At 43.2% G+C, this 27145-nt stretch overlaps 1 protein-coding gene across 4 annotated transcripts in view; it reads left to right on the top strand.

The window, feature by feature from the left end:
• mideasb (mitotic deacetylase associated SANT domain protein b) overlaps nt 1-27145 on the top strand; it is an 80488-nt gene that overhangs the window by 28996 nt on the left and 24347 nt on the right. For all 4 annotated transcript variants that reach the window (XM_069917312.1, XM_069917313.1, XM_069917311.1 and 1 more), the window contains exons 2-11: nt 410-2667; nt 8636-8920; nt 14179-14518; nt 15961-16027; nt 16884-17026; nt 19783-19886; nt 19988-20063; nt 21536-21624; nt 22429-22578; nt 24489-24659. In XM_069917312.1, the coding sequence (XP_069773413.1) occupies nt 676-2667; nt 8636-8920; nt 14179-14518; nt 15961-16027; nt 16884-17026; nt 19783-19886; nt 19988-20063; nt 21536-21624; nt 22429-22578; nt 24489-24659 (3417 nt within the window). In that variant the 5' untranslated portion in view covers nt 410-675. The remainder of the gene's footprint in view (nt 1-409; nt 2668-8635; nt 8921-14178; nt 14519-15960; nt 16028-16883; nt 17027-19782; nt 19887-19987; nt 20064-21535; nt 21625-22428; nt 22579-24488; nt 24660-27145) is intronic.

Below are 27145 nucleotides of genomic sequence, written 5' to 3'. Positions count from 1 at the left end.
GGAGCACGTTAGGATCTGGCAGCAGTTGTCTTGGTTCTTGGCAGATGGAACTTTTCAGCAAGACTTCCTCGCCTCCAAAGTTCACTGTGTGCATACGTAGTGCATTAACCCACACACGCCTAGTATTTGCTGTGCTGCAGTCAAAATGGGAGTGATCTGAGCATGTGATGCAAGCCATGCAGTGTCTCATGGCAGGAATTTTGCATAGGATGACAGAAGCACGTTACTTTTGAGCTCTGCTCACTTTGCATTGTTGGTGGATCAATTGTTCCTGCTGCACTTGAGTATGGATTAACTTGCCTAGGTATCATGGAGAAGAGATTTTCCTGTATCTTGCTACATGAAATAAAAATCCATGAGGAGGACAGTTACAGGCGATTATTGCTAACGTTTGACTTTGTCTTTTTAGGTTGCCAAGATCCCTTTGGAGTCATTGCATGTGAAAAGTGTGTATGAAAATTACCTGTGTGGACTTACACAACTACAGAAGTTATCTTGTTATCGTGGACATTCGACATGTTGGCCGAGAGCAGACATTGTTGACTTTTGGACCATATTATTTGTCGAGAGGAGAGACTGAGCTAGGAAGGAACAATAATCTTAAAACGGTGAGAGGTGAACCAAGTAACCAGAGGTATCTAGTCAGCAATAACTGCCATAAATGCAGCTCTAAATATGAGCGTCCAGGCACCGGGCAAGAGCTCAGCCAAACGGAGAGGCAAGCAGATTTCTTTCTTCGCTGAGAGTGCCAGAACTATTCGACCAAGCCCAAACCGTCAGAGGAAGAACGGAGTTCTGCACAGTGAAGTGAAGGACTCTGAGGGCCTGGTTGATCCACACCAGCCCTCCAAGCCCACAACCCCCTTTACTGGCATTCATTGCCTCCCTGTGGCTCCAGTAGATAGGGAAATGGATCAAGAGAATGTGATGGATCAGGAGAATGTGACTAATGATGGCACTGTGCCACCGAACTGGGCTACCTCCGTTTTGGTTGATCGCTTGACTGCCAAGGTTGGGCTGAACTGGCAGCCAGCTGGCCAGGGTGTCTCGTGGAGTCAAAATGCAGCCTCTTTCTGTGCGAGTGGTGGGGCGACGTGCAGTATCCCAGGACCTTTCTTAAATACTCTTGCAAAGCAAGGGGGCACAACCCACCTGTTGCACGAAACTCTCCAAAGTCAGCAGGAGAACAAAGGCAGTGGTTCTCGGCTTGGTTTGTTTGGTGATGCAATAAAACAGATGGATGATAAGGTCCACTTGACAAAGAAAGTGGCCAAGCAACAAGTTCACTCATTAACTGAGCTACTGAAAGCACAACGAGAGAGCCCACTGCAACACCAGTCCCATCAGAGCCCACTGCAACATCTCTGCCAGCACCAGTCCCAGCAGAACCAACTGCAGCACCAGTCCCAGCAGAACCAACTGCAGCACCAGTCCCAGCAGAACCAACTGCAGCACCAGTCCCAGCAGAACCAACTGCAGCACCAGTCCCAGCAGAACCAACTGCAGCACCAGTCCCAGCAGAACCAACTGCAGCACCAGTCCCAGCAGAACCAACTGCAGCACCAGTCCCAGCAGAACCAACTGCAGCACCAGTCCCAGCAGAACCAACTGCAGCACCAGTCCCAGCAGAACCAACTGCAGCACCAGTCCCAGCAGAACCAACTGCAGCACCAACATCAAACAGCCAAAGCACATGCCCATCAACTTCCACCCCAGCAGACTCCACTACAGCTTCAGAACCAACAACAGATCCAACTACAGCATCAACACCAGCAGAATCAGCGGCAATACCAGCAAACTCAACAGGCTCGGCTGTTGCATCACCAGGAACACCAACAGCAACAAACAAGCCATGAAACTTTGCTTCATCATCAATTCTTCCCATTTACATATGGACAGAGTCAGAAGCCTGATTTGCCCCCAAACTCTGTATTAAATATGTTTCAGCAATCTTGCCAGCCACCACTTCTTTCTCTGTATAGTCATCCAACACAAGCCACATGTCAGCAACGCCTGTTCCAGCAGTTCTTCCCTCACCAACAACCACCCCAATCTCTCGGTATCCAGAGGTTTCAGACGAACCAGGGGCCAGAACCATCCATGCATCTTATAGTTTCAGCACCATCTCAGCTGCAGCAATCTTCTGATGCACAACTCAGCAAAGGAATCCAGAGGGCAATGAGTGGCCATAAACAGGAACACCCTTTACGCCAAATGGGGAATGAGTTTCAAACACAGTTAGCAAAGCAGGCTCGATGTGTCATCAAGGAAAGGAAGACAAAAACCTGCCCATTTGAGATGCAGAGACTTGATAATGAGTCTGGCACCATGGAAAATGCCAGCCAGCATTGGCCTCAAGCATATGGGCCAGAGCTCCAAAAATTGCTGAACATGCCAGCGAATCATGGTTCACAAAACCACCACAAACTGTTTGAGATTAATCCATTTCAATCCAAGAACATTCAAACACATACTCAGATTAAAGAGGACAATGGGAGTCAGAGGGAACTTGAGAAGACCCAGGTGAATCAAAATAGTAGAAAATCTGTCCAAGAAACTTCAGAGACTGAAGAGGCAGCTGACAGCACAAGAAAAGGAGGGGGAATTTCTCATGAAACAAATGGGCTTCAAATGCAACAATGCATATCCAATCAGAACTCCACGGAGGTCAGTTTGCCTATTGCTGAAACTTTATTTCCATGACCTACCGCAGCACTTTATCGTTGCCCAGCTCTGCCCCGATAACTTATAAGCTTTAAAAACCTCCTGTTTTTCTTTGAGAAAATTTGTATTTCAAGAGCTGAGAGCTTCATACAGTGTGGTTATTGTCACAATAATGAAAAGACCGATCAGATAATGTGCTTTTGTGATGCAGCTTGAAGTTGAATATACCTCCTGACTCATGGAGACTTGACAATTTCATTAAATTCAATGACAACGTCCATCCTGCCCTCAAATTTACCTGGATTGTTTCTGGCACATCTATTCTTTTCCTGAAACACTCTGTCTCCATTTCAGGCAACAAATGATCGATAGATTTCTATTGCAAACCCACTGACTCCCACAGCTGCCTGCATTACATTTTTTCCCAGCCTGCCTCCTTTAAGGATGGAATCACTTTCTCCCAGTCCCTCTGCCTCTACCCAATCCGTTCCTGAAATGAGGACATCCTCTCTTTCTTCAAAATAGAGCCCATACCCATTTCTCCTCCATTTCTTAAACTTAAACTTCTGCACTCTCCATCTCTAGATTTTAAAAAAAAGGACAGAGTCACTTTTGGTCTTCACTTTTCCACCCACCAGCCTCCACATCCAGCACAGTATCTTCTGCTTGAGCCAACTTCAGAGCAATTCCTGCATCAGCCACATTTTCACCTCCCCACACCTTTTCACAGGGATCAGTCTGCCTGAGACTTGCTGGTCTGATCTTGCCTCCCAACCCACCTTTCCTCACCCTCAGGCGTTTCACTGCAGAAAGTGTAAACTTTTCCCTACATCTCCCACTTGCCTCCATCAAGGCCCACAAAGGGACCTTCCAGGTGTGACAGAGCTTTGCATGCACATCATCCAACCTAATTTTCCACATTGAGTGTACTCAGTGTGGCACCCTACAACGGTGAGACCTAACCTCAGTGGGTCATAGCTTGGACTCTTGGTAATCAACTGTTTTAATTCCCTTCACTGTTCATATTACAAAAATGTCTGATTGTGGTCACATCTAATGCCAGGGTGAGTCCAAACATAAACCCAAGGAACAGCACATCATATTCTTCCTTGACAGACTTTAATCCAACAGCATGGATATTGGTTTTTCTCATTTTAACCCGACCTGCTCCTCATTTTTAAATCTTTAATTTAAACATTCAGCACAGTAACAGGCCCTTTCAGTCCACAAGCCTGTGCTGTCCAATTATACCCATTTAATCTACAACCCCCAGTACGTTTCAAAGTGGTGGGAGGAAACCAGAGACCCCTGGGAAAAACCATGCAGGCATTGGGAGCATGTACAAACTCCTTACAGACAGCTCGGGATTTGAATCCAGGTCCCCGATTGCTGGCCCTGTAGCAGTATTGCGCTAAACGCTACGCCAACCATGCCTCCCTATGCTGGTTTCCATTCTCTCTGACAACTTCCATTATTTTATCTGTAATTTTCTCTCTCTCTCTGGTCTGTTTCTCCATTTCACCTCCCACATTGTCCAATGCCCCTATCCCCACCTTCTTTTCCATTTTGTTCTCATCCCTTCCTACTTCAGTCTCAAAGTTAGGTGTTGGGTGGAATTAATGGAAGACAGAATGAAGTCTGTCAAGGAAGAATATGATGTGTTGTTCCTCAGGTTTATGTTTGGACTCACCCTGTCATTAGATGAGATCACAGACAGACGTGTCTCTGTGGGGATGGTGAAGGAAACTGAAATGGTTGACTAATGAGAGTCCAAGTTATGACCCACTGATGTTAGGCCTTGCTAATGTAGGGGGCTAGACTAGAGGGTCCTAACGCATTGGCTGTTTCCACCCGTGGAAGCCACCTGATTTGCTGAGGCCATCCAGTGCCTCATGGCTCAGCATCTGCAGTTTTGATGTTTCTCAGAAAATTTCAGGAGTTTGGTGTAACTTTGGTCCCAAAAGGAATGGAATATTAAATCTGGAGCCCTCTGGGTTGGAAAAGGAAGCTTTCTGAAACACTAAAGAGTTTAATATAGTAGAGAGCCTGAGAGAGTTTAAAGTATAGGCATGACATTAAAAGTGAAGAAGATAGCAAAGGAATGAATGAATGGGGAAGGTAACCTGTGTGGAGGCAGAGGATGTAGGAAGGATTCTTTATGAATATGGTAATTGTCTTCATAAAAGAGGAGGATGATGCTACTGATGTAGTCATTGCAGCAGGATGCAGAATGCTGCTTGGGATAATTTGCTAACAGGAAGTGTAAGGGACTACAGCATCTTTTGTAAATCTAGACATGTTCAGGCCTTGATGATACAAATCTTGCACTGTTTCTGCGAGGGAGAAAAATGCAGAGGCTCTGACTTTCATTTTTAAAGCCTTGCTGGCCTACAGGAGTGTGGACAGGACAGTTGGATTTGCACAAGTATTTTGAAAGGGGCATACTAAATAGATAAAGCCCAGTTTAAGTTCATTAAGTAACTTGAAGGAATTTTTTAAGGGACATTATAAATCTTAATTTAGAATTGCACAGATTAATCAGAGGTGGGAGGGAAGATTGTATGCGACTAACTTGATTGAAATTTTTGATTAGGTGATGGGCAACACGGTTAGTGCAATACCATTACAGCGGCAGCGACTCGGTTTTGATCTGGTCCTGTCTGTAAAGCGTTTGTACATTCTCCCTGTGTCTGCGTGGGGTTTCCTCCTGGCGCTCCAGTTGCCTTCCACTCATCAAAACATACAGGGGTTGTAGGTTAGTGGGGATATTTGGGGGAGCATGGGCTAGTGGGCCTGAAGGGCCTGTTACCATGCTGTATCTCTAAATTTAACAAAAAAGGAAAAGCTGGAAATTCTAATGAGGAATGCTAAATTAGATCCAAAACTGGCTCAGAGGGAGGAAGTAAAGGATAATCATTCTTTTTGACTGGAAGACTTGGGTGGGATTTTCCAGGGGTCTCAATTTATTTTTGCATAAATCATTTGTATTTCAGCTGCTGAGTAGTATGTTGTTCATTACCCACACCCCTTCCCCACCACCACCCTGCCATATTTCTATAATTTGCAAGGAAGTTCAGAGTTTGTACGTCTTGCTGGAGCTTTAGGTGTTCTGGTTAGTCAAGCAGAAAATAGCAAATGGAATTTTAATCAAAGTTGTAGGGTTGATTGAGAGGGTAAAATTGAGAAGGTGAGGGAAAGCAATGAACGGAAGCAAACTGAGTGATGTGAAGGACAAGTGAATCTCGGTGTGTATATTCACAGATCCTTAAAGGGAGTAGGATAGGTCTGTAAGGCAGTTAAAGGACATGGTAATGCAAAGAACGTGTAAATTAGCCTGGTTATGTACAGTGGAGTGGGGGCAGAGCAAGGATGTTGGCAAGACTGTGGTTGTGAAGAAAGATATGATAAGCCTAGGAATGGCAAGTTTCCCTGAGCAGAACAACGGAAGGTGGGGATTTGGTCGGGGAGTTTATTTTTTATCAGCATAGGTGCAGTGGGTTGAATGGTCTCCTGGTGTGAATATTTTATAATTCTAATAGGGACCAGATTTTTAAGAACCATCTAGTCTTCCCATAATTGTCTTTAATAGTACCATATTTTTTGGATAATTTGGAAAAAGTTGTTCAAATACCTTAGAGATGTTAATTTGTCATGAGATCAGATGTGTGGATTATTCATCCAGTAACCTAACCACCACTTTGCCATATCTCATACAAGATTTAATAATCTTCAGGGGGGTAAAAGGCAGATGCTGAAAATCTGAGGCAGAAGCAGAAGACCTTGGAGATGTACCTTTGGTCAGGTAGCACCTTTGGAGAGAGAAGAGTTGGTGTTTCATGCTGATGAATTTTCCTTAGAGAATGGAGAGAACAAGGGGAATGTCTGCAATAGGATGGGGACCAATATTGTGCAGATGTTGTAAATGTTGGTGTACCCAAAAAGGTAATGATTTAATGCTTTTTCATTGGAGCTTGTCTGTCTTGCCCAGTGGTTATCACGTTGTCTCCTAAACTCACATTCCAGCCTAAGTAATCCCTTTGCCATAGGTGCTCTATGATAAGTAAGGGATTACTTAAGGTGGTACTTGAGTGGAAAGAAAAAGTTTGAAAACCACTGTATTAATCTTATCGACTCATTATGTGCATGGTTTCATAACTCCAAAGGAAATGGGTCATTGACAATTTTTCTCAAGCAAAATATTTCATAACATTTGGGTCTAGAGCAGTGATTCTCAACCTTCCCTTCCCACTCACACCACCTTAAGCAATCCCAGAGCACTAATGGCATAGGGATCACTTAAAGTGCTTTGTGGGAATATGGGGATAGTTTGAACACCACTAGAGGGAGTGAGTACAAGTGAGGCACATGAAAAAGAGTGGGGGGAGGAGAGGCTAGAACCACAAGATGTAGAGCTCTGCATTTGTTGGAAACATGAAATGAATGGGAATGGGGTAAATCTGTCTACATCTGTGGAGAGAGAAAAACTGTTTGTACGGGTACTCCCTGATGTGTCCATCCGCACATACAACTGAAAATTTCTTTAAAAAAATATATAAAATGTATGTGCTTTATGTTGTATTTGACAATAACGGGGATATGAGCCAAAATGTGCATACTTACTTTGTTAATCGACACCCCGGGGTCCATAGGTCATCTTGATTCCTGTGTGTATTCGCGAGTCTTCGATTGGCGTGTGCACGGTTTGCATATTGGACTTCACTTGGTGCATGTGCAAGGATTAAGGGCGTGAATTCAATATCGTTATAGTGCTCAACTTCCATGCATACGCCAACCAAACTCCAATGTGCAAACCCACTGCACGTGCGCCAACTGAAGACTCGTACATGCGCAAAGAAATCAAGATGCAGTGCACAGCCTGTGGACCCCGGGATGCCAGCTAACAAGGTAAGTGTGCAATTCCAACATACGTCCATTCTGAGATACGACCGGTCATCCAGAGCGGAACACGGATGTATGTCAAGGAGTAATAAATTCTGTCTTGATATTTTTACACTGCCGACAGAGCAGAAAATTTTCTTCTTCTCAGCAGCTGTATAAATTGCTTACTGGTGAATTTTAAAAGTTCAGGGAAATGACCTTTTCTCTGGTTTAAAAATATGGAATCATAACCAGTAATTTAAGATTCCTTTAAGGAATCAGCAAATTTAATGCATGAAAGTGAGAAGTTGAGAAAGTTTGCTGCAGGATTAGGTGAAGTGGACCAGGAGGGTGGTATGGATTCTGGCACGAGACTGATTATTGATTGGTTTTGTTCATCTGTCTGAGCCGCCCAGTGATGCAGGTAGTAGAGACGCCCCAGAAGCTTGGGTTCAATCCTAACAGCCAGCGCTGTTGATCTTCCTGTGATCTGTGGCATGATCTTCCTGTGGCTGCGTGGGTTCTTCCAAGGTGCTCTGGTTTCTCCCACGTTCCATAGATGTGCTGTTAATTGACTGCTGCGAATTATCCCTATAGTGTCAATTTGATTGGGGAAAATGAGTGGGGGGGTAGAGGGGGAGGAGGAAAGATGAAAGGCATGTAGGAATATGTAATGGGGAGATAATTGGAGAATGGAACTGCAGTGAATGGCAACATAAATGATTGTTTATTGTCAAATACAGAAGTACAGATGCACACTTTTTTTTTGCTGCAGTCACATAGTGATGTAAAATGCACCAACAGACAGCAAGTATAAATTAAAATGCCACATGAGAAACAAAAGATGCTAAATCTCGAGAGATAAAGATACGCAATTGCAGTTAGTGGGGGGGAAGAAGGGATACTCCAATAGTGGAGACAGATCTTTGGTCCCAGAGTTAATCATGGTAGCTTGGGGAGGTTCAAGAGCCTGATAGCTGTTTGAGGGAAAAATAAACTGAGTTGAATGACATCAACTGTCATTAATAAGTGTGAAACTTTGAGAACGGCAAAAAGCAGTGGTAATAAGATTTTTTTCTTTTTTGATTTTCAGGGTCTGGAGAATGAGTGTGAGGCAGAAAGAAAGAGGACATCCGAGCATTCGAAGGCAGCAGGCACCCTGGCAGAAGCACTGGTTCCTGGGAGCCAGCTCAAGGACAGGTGCCTGATACCACTGGTAATACCCGTGTCAGTGCCAGTCAGAAACAACAGTCAAAAAGATGGGGAATTGCAGGGGAGCCTGGAAAGTGAAAAGGATCTTTCGGAGTTGAACTCCTCTCCATCGACCACCCGGAAACGAAGATGGAGTAGAAGTTCTGGAGGCGGACCGTCCATACAGGTAGCGAATGTTAACGACGCCTGCTGTGTTTACATGGTGCTTTGAACATTTGATCCCTTTCGTAGCATTCACAAGGAGGTGGGGGTGTGGAGGAACCATTGACTTGAAGAATGACATTGAACCAAAAGTAGGCATACCAGGACAAGTGAAGAACATCTCGAAGGATGAGTTCGAGGCAGAGAAGTTAAGGGAATGTAAGATTTCTGTGGGTGTATGAGCAATTCAGGGATCCATTCAAAAGAGGGGAATGCTGTGGGGTTAGGTGATGGGGAAGGCCGTGACTAGATTTGAAAATGAGAAAAAGGACTTTAGAGGTAGGGAATCTTTCTGGGTTCTGAAGCAATGGGTCGACTGTAAATTAAACATATTGTGGACAAACGTAGCACAATTTTATGAGTTGGAGGATGGGATTCAGCCAAGTCATAGAGTCGTACAGCATGGAAAAGATCCTTCAGCTCGGAGGAGTCACGTGATGGAGTAGTGGCCGGACGGTGAACTCCAGCCCTCTCCAGAAAAGTCGGGAAAAACAAAGGAAAACACAAAGGCACAGAAATAAAAGTTACAGAAAAGTGAGTATAAAGGTGGAAAGAAGATGGCGACAAAAAAAGAAAAATCGAAAGCAATGGTAAGAAGAGAGGAAGAGAAGACAAAGGAGGAAAAAGGTGAAGGCCTTACCTGTCCGAAGAGGCCCGCTGCGGAGAGAGAAACCCGCTCCCTCAGGTCGGTAAATAATGGACTACAAAAATGGCTCGCAGAGCCGAGTAAAAGTGCGCAACCGCGCATGCGCGAAGTATCGCGCATGTGCGATGCGAATGAAAAAAAACACACCGACGGGAGGGGGGACCAGCTGGGGAGTCGATCTCCACAGCCGGCAACGACAGCTGCAGAACACCTGCAGCAAGAAGAGACCACAGAAGACAATAGAAACAAGAAAGAAGAGGAGGAAAGGGCACCAAAGAAACAACAGATGGCCAACCCAGAGGAAGAAGAAGAGGAAGAGGAAGAGTACAGTGTAATAGAAGAAGAAAAGAAAGGCAAGGTAAAGGATATACTTGCTCTTATTAAAGGATACATGGAGTCATTTAAAGAATGGCAAACACAGGAATTTAAGGATTTAAGAAAAAGAATAAACAACACAGAAGAGAAAATAAATAAAATGGAGATGACCTTAACAGAAATGGGAAAGAAAATGGACAAGATGGAAGAGCGGGCAGTAGCAGCAGAAATGGAGGTAGAAGACTTAAAAAAGAAATTGGAGAAATCTAATAAAAAAACTAAAGAGACACAAGAACTACTAGCTCAAAAAATAGATACAATGGAAAACCATAACAGAAGAAATAACATAAAGATAGTGGGCCTTAAGGAAGATGAAGAAGGCAAGAATATGAGGGAGTTTATAAAAGAGTGGATCCCTAAGACCCTAGGATGTCCAGAACTACAGCAAGAAATGGAAATAGAAAGGGCACATAGAGTATTGGCCTCTAAACCACAACCACAACAAAAACCAAGATCTATTGTAGTAAAATTCCTAAGATATACTACAAGAGAAAAGGTACTGGAGAAGACAATGGAAAAAGTAAGAGAGGGCAACAAACCACTGGAGTATAAAGGGCAAAAAATCTTCATTTATCCAGATATAAGTTTTGAACTCCTAAAGAAGAGAAAAGAGTTCAATACAGCAAAGGCGATTTTATGGAAGAAAGGGTATAAATTTATACTAAAGCATCCAGCGGTATTGAAAATATTTATTCCAGGACAACAAAACAGACTATTCTCGGATCCAGAAGAAGCACGAAAATTTGCAGAACAATTACAAAAATAGACTGAGGGAGGAAGACGGGTAATGAGAGTTAAAATGATCACGATTGATATGTATGTGGGTAAAGACAAAAATAGACTGAGGGATGAAGACGGGTAATGAGAGTAAAAATGATCACGATTGATATGTATGCGGGTAAAGAGGTATAAGAGTGAATAGAGACAATGAGCATACATGAATGTATCTGTACTTAGAGGAAAATATAGATAGTATAGTCAAGAATTAATAAGGGAAGGTAATGGAATAGAGAGAATAAGGAGGGAATTAAAAGAGTGACCTTTGTGACATATGAAAAGTGAAATCTTTTCTGGGGGAGGCGGGGTGGGGGGAAATAGCGGTCACTGCAAAATCAGTTGACGCTTGCGAGTGGATTCGCAAATCCAAATGGAGAGGGGAGATGTGGTTGTCCGACAAGGGATAAAGGACAACTCAGGAGGTGAAGGGGAGATTGGGGATAAATAAGATAGAAATAGGAGAATAAGGAAAATGTTGGATGTTGTAGGAATGTTGTCTTATAAAGAGTTGAAAATGGGAAAACAGAAATGGAAAAGGAGGAAGGGTAATGATGGAAAAACGGAAAGAGAGGATAGACAAGGTATGAAAGGGCTACACTGAACTATATGTCTCTAAATATTAATGGAATACATAACCAAATTAAAAGGAAGAAACTACTAAGTTTAAATGAATAAATGTATTCCATTAGAAAAAATAACAGATAGGTTAAGAAGTAATATTGAAATATTCGAGCAAGTGTAGGAGCCTTACATTAAGTACAGTGGCGAAAACCTACCGGGGACAAACAGTACCTGGGTTGAAGGAAGGAGAAGGAAAGAAAAGAATGGACTCAGTAGAATTTCTGGTGTAGTTTTGTTGAATGACAGCATTGTCTGACTGGCTTGATGCAGCCTGGATTGTATACCTAAGGTGGATGAGGGGGGGGGGTGGGGGGGTGGTTTGGGAGGAAAGGGTGGGGGGAGAAAGAGTCACTGTATATGTGTGAAAAAGAAATAGTGTATATCATGGCTAATATGATTTATGGTGTGAAAAATAAAAAATTTAAAAAAAAAGATCCTTCAGCTCAACTTGTCCATGCTGACCAAGTGGGCATTTTGAGCTAGTCCTTGGTTCCTGTCCTTCCAAGGTCTTCTGTCCATAAATCTGTCCAAATATAATTTGCATATTGTGATTTTTCTTTTTCTTTCTACAGATTTCTCTGGCAGTTCGTTTCTGATATTCATACCTTTAAGTGAAAAATGTTACCTCTTGGGTCCCTCTTAAATCTTTCTCTTCTTGCCTTAAACCTATGCCCTTCAGTTCTCGAGACATGTGCCTTGGGAAAATGCTTTAGGTGCTTGCTTTTAAATGGTTGGGCAATACTTTTTCTTCATTTTTAAAATTAATACCCTAACCCTGTAAATTGAGCCATTAACTTGACTCTTCTGGATTTTAGAGGGACTGTTTGAAGGTGTGTCTGATCTGAGGAGAATCTTGGTAGGCTGGTCTTGTAAAGTTTCTTCAGCAGAGTGAGAACTGATAAACAGGAGAATTAAGAAAAGCACCCTACATTCCCATCAACCTTGTTCCCATTACACCTTTTAACTGTATCGTCAGCAAATCTGGTACAGATGCCTAACCTTTTATCCAGGATCGCTGGGACTGGACACCTGCTGTTTGGAATCTTTCGAATTCCAGAATCCTTTTAAAATGGCGGTCCCTTTAAGCAAGTGCCCCACTCCTGGCCCCCGACCGTCTCGCACCCCCATCTAACTCCCGACGTGGCAGCAGGGGGACAGTGCTTCCGAGCCCAGAGTTCATTGGAGCGCCACACTGGATTATAGCAACGGTTCAATACGGGAGCAATGACCGTCTTCGTTACCCATAATCGTTCACGCAGCTGGAACTGCTCTGCCCAAGCCAGGGATACACAGAACAGTTCCAGTTGCATGGGGATTATGGGTAAGGAAGACGGCCATTGCTCCTACATTGAGCCAGCAGCTACTTGCTTCTTTTACACCAGGTACTGGGAGAGCCTAGAGTCACCTTTCCACCAAAGGTAAGAGGGGGTGCCTATGTGGACTTGGGGGAGGGGGGGTCTTCCCCTCAGAGAATATTTTCACAAGGTTTTTAAAATTCAGCTATATTTCATTCAACCTACCCCCACCTCAAATATCCAGCCTTCAAAATCACCACCACTCGACCTTGTTTAGTGTAAACGCCCTGCCCACGTGAACGGCCATTCCGGAGGGAAGTATGCTAATTTATTACAGGAAATTAACATCACATGTCTATAAAAACAATCTTTGATGAGCAAATGTTATCTACTGAAAAAGTGCCGGTGTTTGGAAGTTGCTGGTGTTCGGAATCCTGGATAAAAGGCTAGGCACTGTTGCCTAGTTGTTCCAACAAAGGAGTTTATTATGATCTTGGCACTTTTAATTTTTTTTCAGATCAACAGGATTTTTGAATGGCTATTTCTAGTTGATCTTTTATCTGATGACATTTTCTGCTGGCATAGTTGGTGTAGCAGTTAGCGCAACACTATTACAGTTCCAGTGACCGGGTTCGAATTCGGTGCTGTTGTAAGGCGCTTGTATGTTCTCCCTGTGTCTGTGTAGGTTTCCTCCTGGTGCTCCTGTTTCCTCTCACCATTCAAAAACATACAGGGATTGTAGGCTGATTGGTGTGTTTGAAGGGCTTGGGCTCGTGGGCTGGAAGGGCCTGTAACCCTTGGGGTCATTTCGCAAGGTATGTGGAAGCCTTGCTGTTGAGTATCAGACAGCTAATTCTAGCTGTGAGGATGTCACCACTACACTTTCTTGTTGGGTTATTGCGTAGTGTTTCTGGGTTAACACCACCCTGATTTCCTTACCCCCACCCCATCTTGACTCTGGTACAACAAGACAACTTGTGTTAGCTATGTCAATTCAACATTAAAGATGAAGTTGGATTTGGTGGATTTTCTTTTAAATTGTCGGTCACAAAATAGTAATTGTGAAACCACCAAAAGTTGCAAAAATGAGTTGAGGAAAGGAAAGGTGTGGTCCTTGCTCACATGTGTGGGCAACTCTTAACAGCCTCAGCTCATCACTAAGGGATGGACAACCAGTGCTAGCTTTGCCAGTGATGACCGCACCCTGTGAACAAATATTTAACAGAATGTCAGCACCTGCTAGTTGGTAGGTTGAGTGGGATCAGGCAGAGGTAACCCTTGTAATAAGCATGTGAAGCAACAATGAAATGGTTCTGCTCAGGGATTGAACACTTGCACAGCTTTGTAACAAGACAACATGGTTGGATAAAGGATTAGCCATTTTTATGAGAGCTTTATCAATACAAACTTGGACAATATGAACCATTTAAAAAGTTTATACCTTCCAGTCACTACTGTGTCACACTTGCATTAAATTTGCATGTATAAATGAAATGTTTGTTTTTGTAGGAGATTGAACACTCCAGAGATCAAATGAACTTGACAGCCAAACTAAAACGCCGCCCCAGGCCGGAGCCCCTCTTCATTCCACCTAAACCCCACAACCATGTTTCTGTCATCACTTACCCACCTGGTATTCTCTACCAGAGCAATCTACGCTCGCCAGTCAGACTGCCTGAGCACCCTGTGGACAGGAACTTTCAACCACCACCCTACACCCCTCCACCCATTCTCAGCCCCATGCGGGAGGGCTCAGGACTTTACTTCAATGCTATCTTGTCAGCTTCAACCAACTCATCCCAACCAGTCACCCCAAGGTCTACACCCAAATTCTGCTTAAGCCGATCAAGTAAGTTCAGTTGATTTTTAACCTTTCCTTCAGCAATAAACTGTGCATGTACTTGTTCAACCTTGTGCTTTTGGAGAAGAGGCTTGTTCTCGTGACTATTGGAATTTCAGGAACATGTTGACCGGAACTTTTATATCCTGTCTGCTAACTATCTCCCCTCTCCATTCTGCCTCTTTCTTATTATCCTTCCATCTTACTCTCTTCCATCTTCTCTGTAAAAATGCTGTATTGATGCACCACAGCATGGTATGGCAACTGCTCTGCTCAAGACCCCAAGTAACTGCAGAGTTGTAAACGCAACTCGCGCCATCATGCAAACCAACCTCCCTCCATCGACTTCAGCTCCTGTTGTCTTGGAAAAGCAGCCGCTACATTAAAGGGCACATCCCATCCCAGCCACATTCACTTCTCTCCCCTCCCTAGCAGTAGATGCTGGGTTTGAAAGTGTGCACTTCTAAATTCAAGGGCAGCTGCTTTCCTGCTATTAGGCTCTTGAAAGGACCTCTCATCAGTATACGATGATGCCTTGTGCTGTTTTATTGTACTTTGATCTGTAACATTGTCTACTCTTTTGATTTATTCCATGACTTATGACGCTACAATTTACTATTGCCCTTCTGCTGTACCATGTTGATGTTAACCTGCAAAATCCTTGAGTTTTTCATTACCTTGGTACACTTGCAAATGGATAGAGAACACCATTTGGTAGTTTATCCAGAAAATTAAAAGCTCAAATGATATAGGGACCTTTGACAGTGATCCCATTGTGCGCACTCACGCTCTCTCTTTCTCGCGCTCTCTCTCGCGCTCTCTCTCGCGCTCGCTCTCGCGCTCGCTCTCGCGCTCACTCTCGCGCTCACTCTCGCGCTCGCTCTCTCAAATTGTAATCCACAAATTGTAATCCCCACAGCTGTATGGACTGAACAGTTTCAGCAAGGGAATACCTTCTTGTTTATTGTCTTGGGCGATTCACATGATACTAAACTCCAAAGTTTCATTACTTACATCCTTGATTTCCAGTGCTCGACAAGTAACTTGCATTGCATCTTTCAAGGGCCAAAAATGAAGTGTCAAACTTTGGGGTGGGTAATCAGACATTTGGTTAAGGGGAAAAAGAATGGGGAAGGAAGTAAGTTGCGGAGTCTCTGACCTGTTCCTTCATATTGAACACTCGGTGCAGAGATGACAAGCGGAAAGTTGTACAACCACTGGTATTGGAGCACACAGAAATTTTGTGGCTGTTTAAGAGGAGGCAGATGTAAAAGTTTGGAAGGACAGACCTAAATGTGAATCAGTTTTTGACTGCTGCTTGGGCGAACAAATGATGGGGTATAAGGTTTGGAACATGTTTGTTCCCATGCCCACTCCAGTCATTGGAAGCACAAGGCTTCCAAAGCTCGCCCTTTCTAATGTTATTGTAATACTTTTTTTCTGTTTTCCAGACAGTGCTGATACCCCTCCCCCAGTCTTGCCCCTCATGAATGAAGCCACTCCTGCAAGCATTGAACCGTAAGTAATAAAAGGGGTGGGGTGTTTTTGTGTGGTGTAGCACAGGCAGAATGAGAAACAGTTACCCAAGCAGCAATAAGCCAAGAAGGTGCAGGCTTCCACAAATCTGAGCAGACTTGGGTTAGACGGTGGATGTCTTGTTACAGCTTTACCTTCGTGGCTTGTCCATGGTATTGCTGACCATTCACCTCTGCCGTGAGAAAACGTGCACAGACAGTGCTCGGCTCGGCCTTGGTTCCCTTCCATTTTCAAGTAGCCAACTGAAACTTGCCCCCGAGGATTGTGTGAAAGGTGGCCCATGGGGGGTGGGGATAAAAAGTTAAAGAGTTCACCTCAAGAAAGGATGGGCGAAGTCAGAGACCCTTGCTGAATGTATTTGATACTGGAGTTTTAAGCATGCATCAATAGTCTCTTCAGCAGTGCTGTATTATAACGTAGCATTTGTACTTGATATTGAGTTATATTTATTACAAGCCCTTTGGCCTAACTTGTCCTTGTCAGCCAAGGTGCTTCACTGAGTTAGTCCCATTTGCCTGCGTGCTTGATAGAGTAAAAGATTTCCTTGAGATGCCGAAAGAGGGAAATGCTGGGAGGTGGGGGAGTTGGTGTGGAACTATATTAGCATGTTAGATTTCCTTCCTGAAACCATTTAAATAATAAAAAGCAAAAATAAAAAAATTTGTAGCTTTTCTCCTGGTCACATCTGACTTTTCTCAGATTATAATTTCCCCGAGCTGCATGCTCTAAATGTACAATGTAGGATTTTAAATCTATCTTTGTTCAGTTATATTGTTGATGGAACTGGGGGTTGGTGAGAAGGCGTCACACTGCGTCACCTTGTCCTATTCTTCCTCAGGCGGATCAATATCGGCCCCCAGTACCAGGCGGAAATACCCAAGCTGCACGACAGGTCTTTGTCTGCCTTAGACGCCAACCATGCTGATCTGGTCTTCAAACCCTGGGAGAGTCGTAAAAACAATCAGCTTGACCAACAAAGAAGTGAGAACTTAATCACTTTGGAAATGTTTTAAGGGAACAAATTTGTGAAATATTTGTACGTTATGATGCCATAGATCATAGCAGAAAGGAGATTATTGTCGATCCATCTTTCAGGTCATACTACTACAGTACAGCTCCAATTATTTACGTCTATGTCGGATAATCGTTTTTTTCTTTCGGACAACTGGTCATTTTTTTAAAAACAGTCTAGGAGCAACAGCAAATCTCTTGTAACAGTTTTTATACAATGGCAAACAACAAGAGAAGGCTATTTAAGCATTAAAATATTGTTTAATTTCACCAAGAAAATGCTGGCCATTGCCAATCACTGAGGCTGGTGCCAGGAGCCCGATGTTCCTGGTCAGTTTGGCTCCGAAAAAATATTTCAGATAAATGAGGATTTCTGATTTGTTTTGGATATCCTCATTTATCTTTTTTTTCTATTTGGATAATTGAGGATTTTGGAGAATTGGAAGTTGTATGGTATAAGAAATTGGGATTAATTTTGAGGGTGATGTATATTGTAGAACAGACCTGCACTGCCTACATTTTATCAGAGGAATAACTGCTTTTGTTCAGTGATGCTGCAGTTCTAGCTGTGAGTTGCCTTTGTTCTTGAGCTTTGAGTCTCTGTTTCTGGAGTAAATGCAGCTTGAGTAGAGTCCAACTTGTGGCTGATAGTGTTATCAGTATTCATTGTCGTATTGAGTATGTTGCTTGACGGTCATAAATATTTTCCTGTGTTTCACAAAATGGCGTTGTGCCACAGTTGGAGTAGCGGTTGACGCAATGCCTTTTCAGCTCCAGCAATTGGGACCGGGATGTTCACTCATCCTTTTTTTTTTTGCATTCATGTCATGTTAATGCTCCATTCCCAGCCACTTGACCATCATTCCCAGCCACTTGACCATCATTCCCAGCCGCTTGACCATCATTCCCAGCCACTTGACCATCATTCCCAGCCGCTTGACCATCATTCCCAGCCGCTTGACCATCATTCCCAGCCGCTTGACCATCATTCCCAGCCGCTTGACCATCATTCCCAGCCGCTTGACCATCATTCCCAGCCGCTTGACCATCATTCCCAGCCGCTTGACCATCATTCCCAGCCGCTTGACCATCATTCCCAGCCGCTTGACCATCATTCCCAGCCGCTTGACCATCATTCCCAGCCGCTTGACCATCATTCCCAGCCACTTGACCATCATTCCCAGCCGCTTGACCATCATTCCCAGCCGCTTGACCATCATTCCCAGGTTGACTCTGCTCCATTGATGGCCATGTATTTGGCTGCCTAGGGCCTAAATTCTGGAATTTTTCACCTAACTTCTTTAATATCTACTTAATGATGTATCCATTTTCCCAGGGTCAGGTTTCCTTTGTAAGATGTATATTTTTTTTGTGAAATGCCTTGGGGCACTTTACTACATTATGGAAATACAGTTTCGAATGAGGGCTGAGTTTGATGCTTCCAACATGCACACTATGATTGGCATCACTTTATTGGATATGTGCAAAGATCAGCTACTTTTCTAATTGATGGCCAGTATCATCCTCTGTAAACTGTGTAAATAGGGAGCGATGTGGGCAAGCCCATTACCTGGCTTCTCTTCCCAGCACAGTTAGCAGGGCCACTGCCTCTTGGTGCCAAGGACCTGGGTTTTCTCCCGATCTGATGAGTGTACTTGCTCTCCATGGGGCCTTGCAGGTTTAAATCCAGGTGCTCAGAGATGTCCAGATTTGTAGGTTAATTGGCTGCTATAAATTTTCCCTGGTGAGTGAGGGGAATTGATGAGTACACAGGGTGAATGAAAAATGGGATCAAACAACAAGTGTAAATGGGTGGCTGGTGGTTGATGTGGACTCTGCAGACTGAAGGTCCTGTTTCCACTCTGTACCTCGCTCTCTCAGATGGTCATGTAGTAAAACAGCAATCCAGTATTACACAAAATTGCCTTTATCTGCCATAGGCAGACAAGGATCCACCATTAGCATTGCCCAGGGCCCTTGCAAAGAGAAGCTAAAGAGAATCCCCTCTGAGTCGCTGAGTGTCTATGAATTCGCCTCCAGTGCTCCCACAGTTCCTGCAGCACTCAAGACTCCAGTCAATTCAAACCATCCACATCCCAAGACCAGATCCAAAACTTCTACAAGATGAGAAAGGCTTCAGAGCTCAGGACCTTTTGGGAGCCCCTCTACATACTCTCAGTTCCAAAACCTGGTTCTCATGCCTGTGCGAGCCCTTTGATCTCAGTTCACCTGCGGCCTGTGTGGGTTTCTCGCCTGCAAATTGTCAACAGCTCACCACCTGTGTAAGTCCTTCAGCCGCAGAAACCCTTGTTGGCCACCACTGTGGTCACCATCCTTGGGGGTCATCTCTTTTGTTTCCCCTTCTCAACAGGAGTTGTTCTCCCCGTTACTGATGCCCTGCGCTAGTCCACTTCTCCCTCAGAATCTTCAACTCCTCAAGGCTGCTGCAGAGCAGAGACACACCATCTTGGGCTCAGACCCAAAGGTCGCAGGATTTTAAATATAACCATTTGCAGAAGAACCCTTCGGGGGCGGGGGTGGGGGGGGGCACTCCCTGCTCTCAGTACATGATAGGTTGGCATCTGACCAATGATCCATCATCTTTACAAAATGGTAAGGAAACGGGGACTCATTGAGGTGTCTGTACGAGGGAACAACGAGATCTTTGAAGATTGTGTCCTCCCTCCTTCTAACTTGTTCATGCTCTTGTTTGGTTTGCCTTGCAGTGGAGGATCTGATGGCTGTGGCCTGCTCCAATATTTTGCCAGGCGGAGGTACGAACCAGGAGCTCACTTTGCACTGTCTGCACGAGGCTAAAGGCAATATTTTGGTGAGCAATCTTTATTCTCTTTCAGCTACCACATATCAAGCTTGCCTTGTTGCATATTTCTATTTGCTCTCTTCACTTCTGTTGGTTTTTGTCCCTATTAGGCAGCCCTGAACATGCTGCTTATTAGGCGGAGTCCACGGAGCAGGTGCAGGGCACTGATCAATTACCACTACGCAGGTAGGTGGAGTTTTTAACTTCCTGAATTGCTACTTGCTTACTTTTGCACTCTTCCTTTTGCGACCAGCTAAGAGAATATTGAGTGAGACTACAATACACACCTATGACTTGGAGGTGAACTCTTGGTGCAGGGACAGAATTGCCCCTGAAGCAGACAGTGTTGCTGCCTCTCACAACAGCCTTCAACACCTTGACAACAGACCACACCAGTTGGGGAGTAGTCAGCTATGGTTCAGTGAGTCATCCCGCTTCAGTCTGAAGGTCACAGCTTGAAGTCCAATGGTGTACAAAGATTTTGTCTGTCTTCTCAGCAGATTACCAAAAGAGATCTTAAACATGCGTGGGTGTTACTGGAAGAACAGAGGATTTGTACCTGGTGTTTTGACTAATTCTCACCCTGAACCAACACACTAACAGATCATCTGGTCATTGTTTCATTGCTGTCTGTGGGTAGATTATAATACAACATGATTTCTTCTGAAGAAATGGCTTTGGGACATCCTGAGGTCCTGAGGTTGTGCAGATAATTATCCCATGAATATAGCCCCCTCACCTTTCCCTGGGAAAGTACCAGAAATGAATGAGAGAAGACACAATTCAGTTCCTGATGTCATGGATGTCCCCCTCGCACACAACAAACATAACAGCTTAAGGTACTGACCGTTCCAAGGCATTGAATGGGACGTAAAGAGAAGTAACTTTGATAATCAAATCTTCGATAAAGAGGCTTGTTAAAAAGAAGGGTAGAAAGGTTTTGTGAAGATACTTCAGAGCCTACCAGAGATGGAATGATTACAACTGGCCATACAAGAGACCAATGTTGAAAGAGTGAGGATTTTGTAGAGACAAGGGAGCTGAATTTAGAGAGGATTCAGCATCTGAGGAAAAATGCCCTGAATGTCTTGTTACTGTTGAGTGTGTCAGTTGGCCTGGCCCTATACCCATTTTTTTCCAGGAGAGGAGAATGACAAGTGAACAAAATGAAATGTTAGGCCCCACCCCCCACTTGGCACCACAGAAGCAGGAACTGTCAGAACTAAGGTTGGGTCAGGCATGATCCAGTGGCACATTGAACAGTGACAGATGTGAGAGTCAAAGAGTGTAGCCATATACAGACCATTCCCTGGTTTCATTCCTGTCCGTGAGCTAATTTATCTGTGTCAGAAACATCTACAGTTACCCATATTGTATTGGTCAATGTACAACTTTACAATTCTTTAATTTAATCGAATATCCACACTAATACTACCTATAATTAAACAAATTGACTATATAGTGTGACAAATTGCTAAAAAATACGATGAAACATCTTAAAGATGGTAATATTAAAAGGGAATAATAATGGAAAAAATGTCTGATAATTTGCATTGTCAGATTTTTGTAAGCCAGCTCTTCCATAACCCTGTATTGAGCAGCTCGTGCCATTCAAAAACATTAATCAGCATGCCTAATTCTCGTGCTATGATCCACAGGGTCGGATAAGTGGATGTATCGAGAGAAGGCGATGTTTAATAAAGGGCTGGCGACACACAAAAAGGATTTCTTCCTTGTTCAGAAGCTGGTAAGGTCCAGTGTTCAACATGCCAAAAAGAAGCTGCTGGAATGGGAATGTTGAGGGGAAATTTACTCAGAAGTGATTGCAATAAAGAGTTCAGTTATGGAGATTTTGGAACAGATTGGGTATGTTTTACTGGACCAGAGAAGGTTTGGGAGTAAATAAAGAGAAGTTGGAGGTGACCCAAATGGACTGGCCTGCTGAGTCCTTCCAGCTCATCATTATGTATTCAATATTCCAGCATTGTTAAGTGGGTGGTTCAGATTTATTGCATTTGATTGTGTTCCTATTGGCAAGCTGGATAAAGGGGACAGACTGCATGACAATGATTGAGAAAAGGTTTGGAGGTGATGCGAGGGATTTTTTTCCCACCACTGATCTGGAATGCATTGCTGGGAAGGTTTTTTTTTTACAATTTAGACCAACAGCATGGTAGCAGTCCATTTTAGCCTACAAGTCCTTGCCACCCAATTTAAATCCAATTAACCTACACCCCCAGTATGTTTTGAATGGTGGGAGGAAATCAGAGCCCCCAGGGAAAACCAACGCAGACATGGGAAGAGTGTACAACCTCCTGACAGCGCAGGATTTGAACCCCAGTTCCGATCGCTGGGGCTGTAGAGGGTGCTGCTAACTGCTAGGCTAACTGTGCTGCCCCGATTAGGGGAAGTATATTCATAGAAACTTTGAAAAGGGTGTTGGGTGCTTATTAAACTAGAAATAGCAAGGGAACAGCATTAACTTTCAAGGAGATGGGAAGGACAAATTAGCACTGTGAAATTCATTAAATTCTATCTTTCCGTTTAATAGGTGAAAACAAAGACAGTGGCCCAGTGCGTAGAGTTTTACTATACTTACAAAAAGCAGGTCAAAATTGGCAAGAATGGAATGCTGATATTTGGTGACACTTCTGCAACTGACAATAAGACTGTGGAAGAGCCAAGTACAGTCGACAGAAAGGTGATCAGGATATTCTTCAGATCTTGTTGCATGTGGATGTGGACTGGTGCATGTCAGTGGGTTCTTTTCATGAGCTAATGAGTAAAGGTGCTAACTAGCTACAAAGACTTTAGTCTGCATAGCAATGAACCAACAAGTTACCTTTGGATCTTGATATTAAAGTGCGTGAACAAACTATGATCTGAATTTTTCCATTTATACAGTACTTTTAAAAAAAAAATTGTATTAACACAGCTTAATCTCTGGATGTCCCAAACCACCCTGCAGTCAGTGAGCTCATGTGGTAAAAGACAGGGCATATACTTCCCTCAGAGCATTGTCCCATAAATAGCAGAGCAGTAATAATCAGGTAATCTTCTTGGCCAAGAGGTAAATGTTGACTAAGACACCAGGGTTGAAATCTCTGCTTCTTGCCAAATAGGGCCACCAGATTTTTTATATTTATTTTGGCTAGGGTTTTCCTCTTTGGGGTGACAGAGGATTAATAGAGGTGAATAGATTATGAGGGCCATATATTAGAGTGGACAGCCTGCACTGTTTTTCTAGGATGGCAATAGCGAATTCCAGAGTATATTTATATTTTAGATGCCATAAGGAAGTGAGTTCTTTTTTACATTTTACTTGGTCATGTGAAACAGTGAAACCTTTTTGGAATAGACTTAAGGAATTTTTAGAAGCTATTTTGAAAGTAAAATTGTCTTTAGATCCTTTAGTTGGGTAATATTAAGAGAATTAGTGTAGAATTAAAATTAAATAGATTTCAAATTGCTTTTCTGAAATTGGCTTTAGCTGTGGCTAGAAAATGTTTGGCAATTACTTGGAAAAATGAGACTGATTTGAGTATTCAGAGATGGCGTATGGAGTTGAGGTCTTGTATTCCATTGGAAAAGGTAACATAATTTATGTGAAAATTATTTTTTTTATCGTAAAACTTGGACCCCGTATTTGGATTATATGGGGTTGAATTATTAAATCACCTCGCTGCACAGTAGTGGTGTAACTCCAGACCATGGTAATTAACTGATGTTTTGGGTGATCTCCTTTTTCCTTCTTTCTTCTTTTGGGTGGGTGGGTTAGGGAAGGGCGGTAGGGGGTTGTAGGGGATTAGTTTTAAAATATCATGTATGTAATTTGTGTATCGTTCTTTAAGTTTTATTCATTAATTCTATGTTTCAACATGTGCAACATGATTCAATAAATAACATTTAAAAAAAAAATACCTCGTCTACCTTGAAGACATCTTCTGACGAGGTACTGTTGTCAAGACAACCACTTACTCAAATCATAGTATTTTGCATTTGTATTAGGTCTTTCAATGTTATAGAAATATATTTTAATTATAAATGCAAAATATTACTGTGTGATTGAGCAAAGAAGAAAGGAAATTATACAGGTATTTTGTGATTTATGGAGGAATTTGCAGAGCTTGTGGTCGGAATAAATGGTGGTCAGAGGAAATCAAAGATGTTCAGTTAACTAGAATTAGGAAACTTGATCTTCATTCCCTTTATCAGGCTTATGACACCAAGAGGGGAGGACCACAGGAGGGAGTTGTAACAAAGGTATGAATTTTAAAATAAGCTGTTAAAATTAAAGGACCCAAGATCCAATGTAGGTCCACAAGCATTGAATGGTTGGTGAGCAGGACTTGAATGGAACAGAATTGTGGATTAGCTCAGTTTTCTGGTAGTAATTCTAAAGAATGCTGTTCCATTTAAGTGGGCTTCATCAAAAATGGGAAGCTGTTCAGGGGTTCAGGATTGAGATTGGGGGGGGGGGAATCGAGATGGATTGATGCAGATAGTTGAAGTAGGTGGTATCGATGATGAACTGGATATTTGGTCAGAGTAAAGATCCCTCTGCACATCTAAAACTTGCATATTTTACTCAGAGTGCACTTTTTTTGGCAGGATTCACTCCGTCGTAAAACTCGGACACCTCTTGCGGCAGATTTTAAGAATGATTTGTCGGAGGAGGTGAAAAAGGAGGTTAAACAAGATGAAGAGAAAGAGGAGGAGGAGGATGATGAAGAAGAAAAGGAGGAATACAAACCCAATCACAAGAAACTGATCCTAACTCAGGTGAAGTTTATGGGGAATGAATAGGACCTAGCAGGCACAGGTTAATTGGTTACTTATGAGTTGCAGCATGAGATACCAGAGGCTCTTAATTAACTGCTAATCTGTTTTCATTGTGTTACAGATCATTGGATGTCATTTATTAATTATGGGTTCTTTGATTAGTAGAGTGTTGCTTGTAATACTGCAGACGCTGAAAATTTTAATTTAAAAACAGAAAACGCACAATACTGAGCAGGTCATGAGCATCTATTGAAAGAGAAACTGAATTAACCTCTTGGGTTGATGGTCTTTTCCTCATTTGATCATTGTGATTAAACTGTATTTTGTGAACTCAGCAGGTCATTGGCAACCATATAGAGTAAAAGGCAGTCAATACCTCAGGCCTGCATCCTGCTTCAGGTGTGCCAAGAATCAGGGTCCAGGGGGCTGAGAAAGATTGCTCTTTGATAGGTCGAGGAAGGGAGTGGGGAGCTGGAGGAAGGTGGAGGGTTGAGGGAAAGCGAGAGACGGGGGAGAGGGAGTTAACGGAGATTGGAGGTCAATGTTGATGCCATCTGGTTAGAGACTGCTGAGGCTGAATACAAGGTGTTGATGAAGGACTCTGACCTGAAACGTCGGGTGTGTATCTTTATCTTTGCTTTTTCTAAAGTACGCTGAGTTTCCCCAGCATTGTGCAGTTCCTTCAATTTATGGCTGGCCTCAACCTGGCAGTATACGAGACGGTGGACAGATATATCATTGGAGTGTGGAATTGGAGAGGTAGGGCACTGGGAGGTCCTTGCTGTTGTAGTGGACAGAGCGAAGGTGCTCATTTGTTGTTACAAGTTTCCATGGGAAGTTGTGTACCTTGCAGAGCAATAAAAAATACTCGCCCATCACAATCTGACAAATGAGGGAACATCATTTGAGGGCTGAATGGCTTCCATTACTGATTGGGCCAGAGGACGTCCAGTTGCTAAGTGCTCCCAAGGAATCTAGGGACGGGTGGCGGAGGCAGGAGCTAAAATCACGTCGAAAATTTTCTTGGCTCCTGTCTCAACACCCCTCTCTACTTTCCTTGGTAGCACAGGCAAGTTCTGATTTTGATACTCCTGTACATCCTCCCTGATGGTAGTGGGCCAGATATACAGTGTGATGGATGGTAGGGGTCCTCAATAATTCTTTGATCCATTTTTAAGCAACGCTCTTGGTGAATGTCATCAATAGAGGTAAAAGAGACCCCATTGATCTTCTCAGCCATTTTAATGATTCTCTTTGCATTGACTTCTGGTCCGAAGCTTTGCAGCTATCATACCAGACAAGAGACTTTCCATTGTGCTTCTTTACAGTTTGTCAAGTTGGGGTCTTAATCTTGAGCTCGTCCACCTCCTTAGGAAGCGTAGGCACTGCCGCGCCATCCTCACTAATGAGGTGTTGTGGGTTCAGGATATTATTGTCTGTTATATGCAGACCAAGGAACTTTTTGCTCTCCGTGATGGAGCTGTTGATGTGTAGTGGAAAGGGGTCGACCTTCATCCTCCTGAAGTTTACAGTCCTCTCCTTTGCTTTGTCCATGTTGAGATCCTGTTGTTCTCGCATAATTTTGCGAGCCTCCCAACATCTTGTCTAAACCAACTTGACATTGTTTTGTAATAAGGCCAACTACTATTGTATATTCCACAAACTTGATTCTGTTTGAACTGAATCTGGAAGTGCAGTCATAAGTCAGCAGTGTGAACAGTAGTGGGTTGAACACACCCCTGAGGTTTGCTAGATTTCAGCATGATGGGTCTTGAGATATTGTTCCTAACCTCGATTGACTGGGGTCTTTGGTCAAAAAGTCCAGGATTCAGTGCACAGAGGGATGTTAAGACCCAATGAGGACAGTTTATCCACCAGCCTCCGAAGTGTGTGCTCCTATCACAACTTGGAACAGTGTATCTCAAGTTCTCTTGTGTAGCTTTGAACATCATAGGTAAATGGTTGCCTCTGAGTCTAGAGCAGTGGTTTTCAAACTGCCCCCCTAAACTCACATTCCACCTATGCCATTGATGCTCTGTGATTAGTCAGAGATTGCTTAAGGTGGGATGTGAATGGGAAGGGAAGGTTGAGAATCACTGCTCTTGACCCAATTGTTTCTGAAATATTTTGCTTAAGAAAAATGGACATTGGCCCATTTCCTCTGGAGTTCTGAAACCATGCACATAACGAGTCAATTAGGGACAATTAAAACCGTGGTTTTCAAACATTTTCTTTCCACCCATATACCACCTTAAGCAATCCCTTACTAATCACAGAGCACCTATGGCATAAGGAATAGGTAAAGTGGTATGTGAGTGGAAAGAAAAAGGTTGAGAACCATTGACTTAAATGTTTGGCTAATTAATCCTTTGGCCAGCAAAATTCTTAATGGATTGTTATCATGTTGTTGTATGTGAGAATCTGTGCCTACATATTTAAGATCCAAGATTTTGTTTGCTGTTAAAGAAAAAAATGCTTTTTTTTTT

The sequence above is a fragment of the Narcine bancroftii genome, chromosome 2, assembly GCF_036971445.1.
Source record: "Narcine bancroftii isolate sNarBan1 chromosome 2, sNarBan1.hap1, whole genome shotgun sequence".
NCBI classification, from domain to species: domain Eukaryota; kingdom Metazoa; phylum Chordata; class Chondrichthyes; order Torpediniformes; family Narcinidae; genus Narcine; species Narcine bancroftii.
This window is presented reverse-complemented; position numbering and strand designations above follow the sequence as displayed.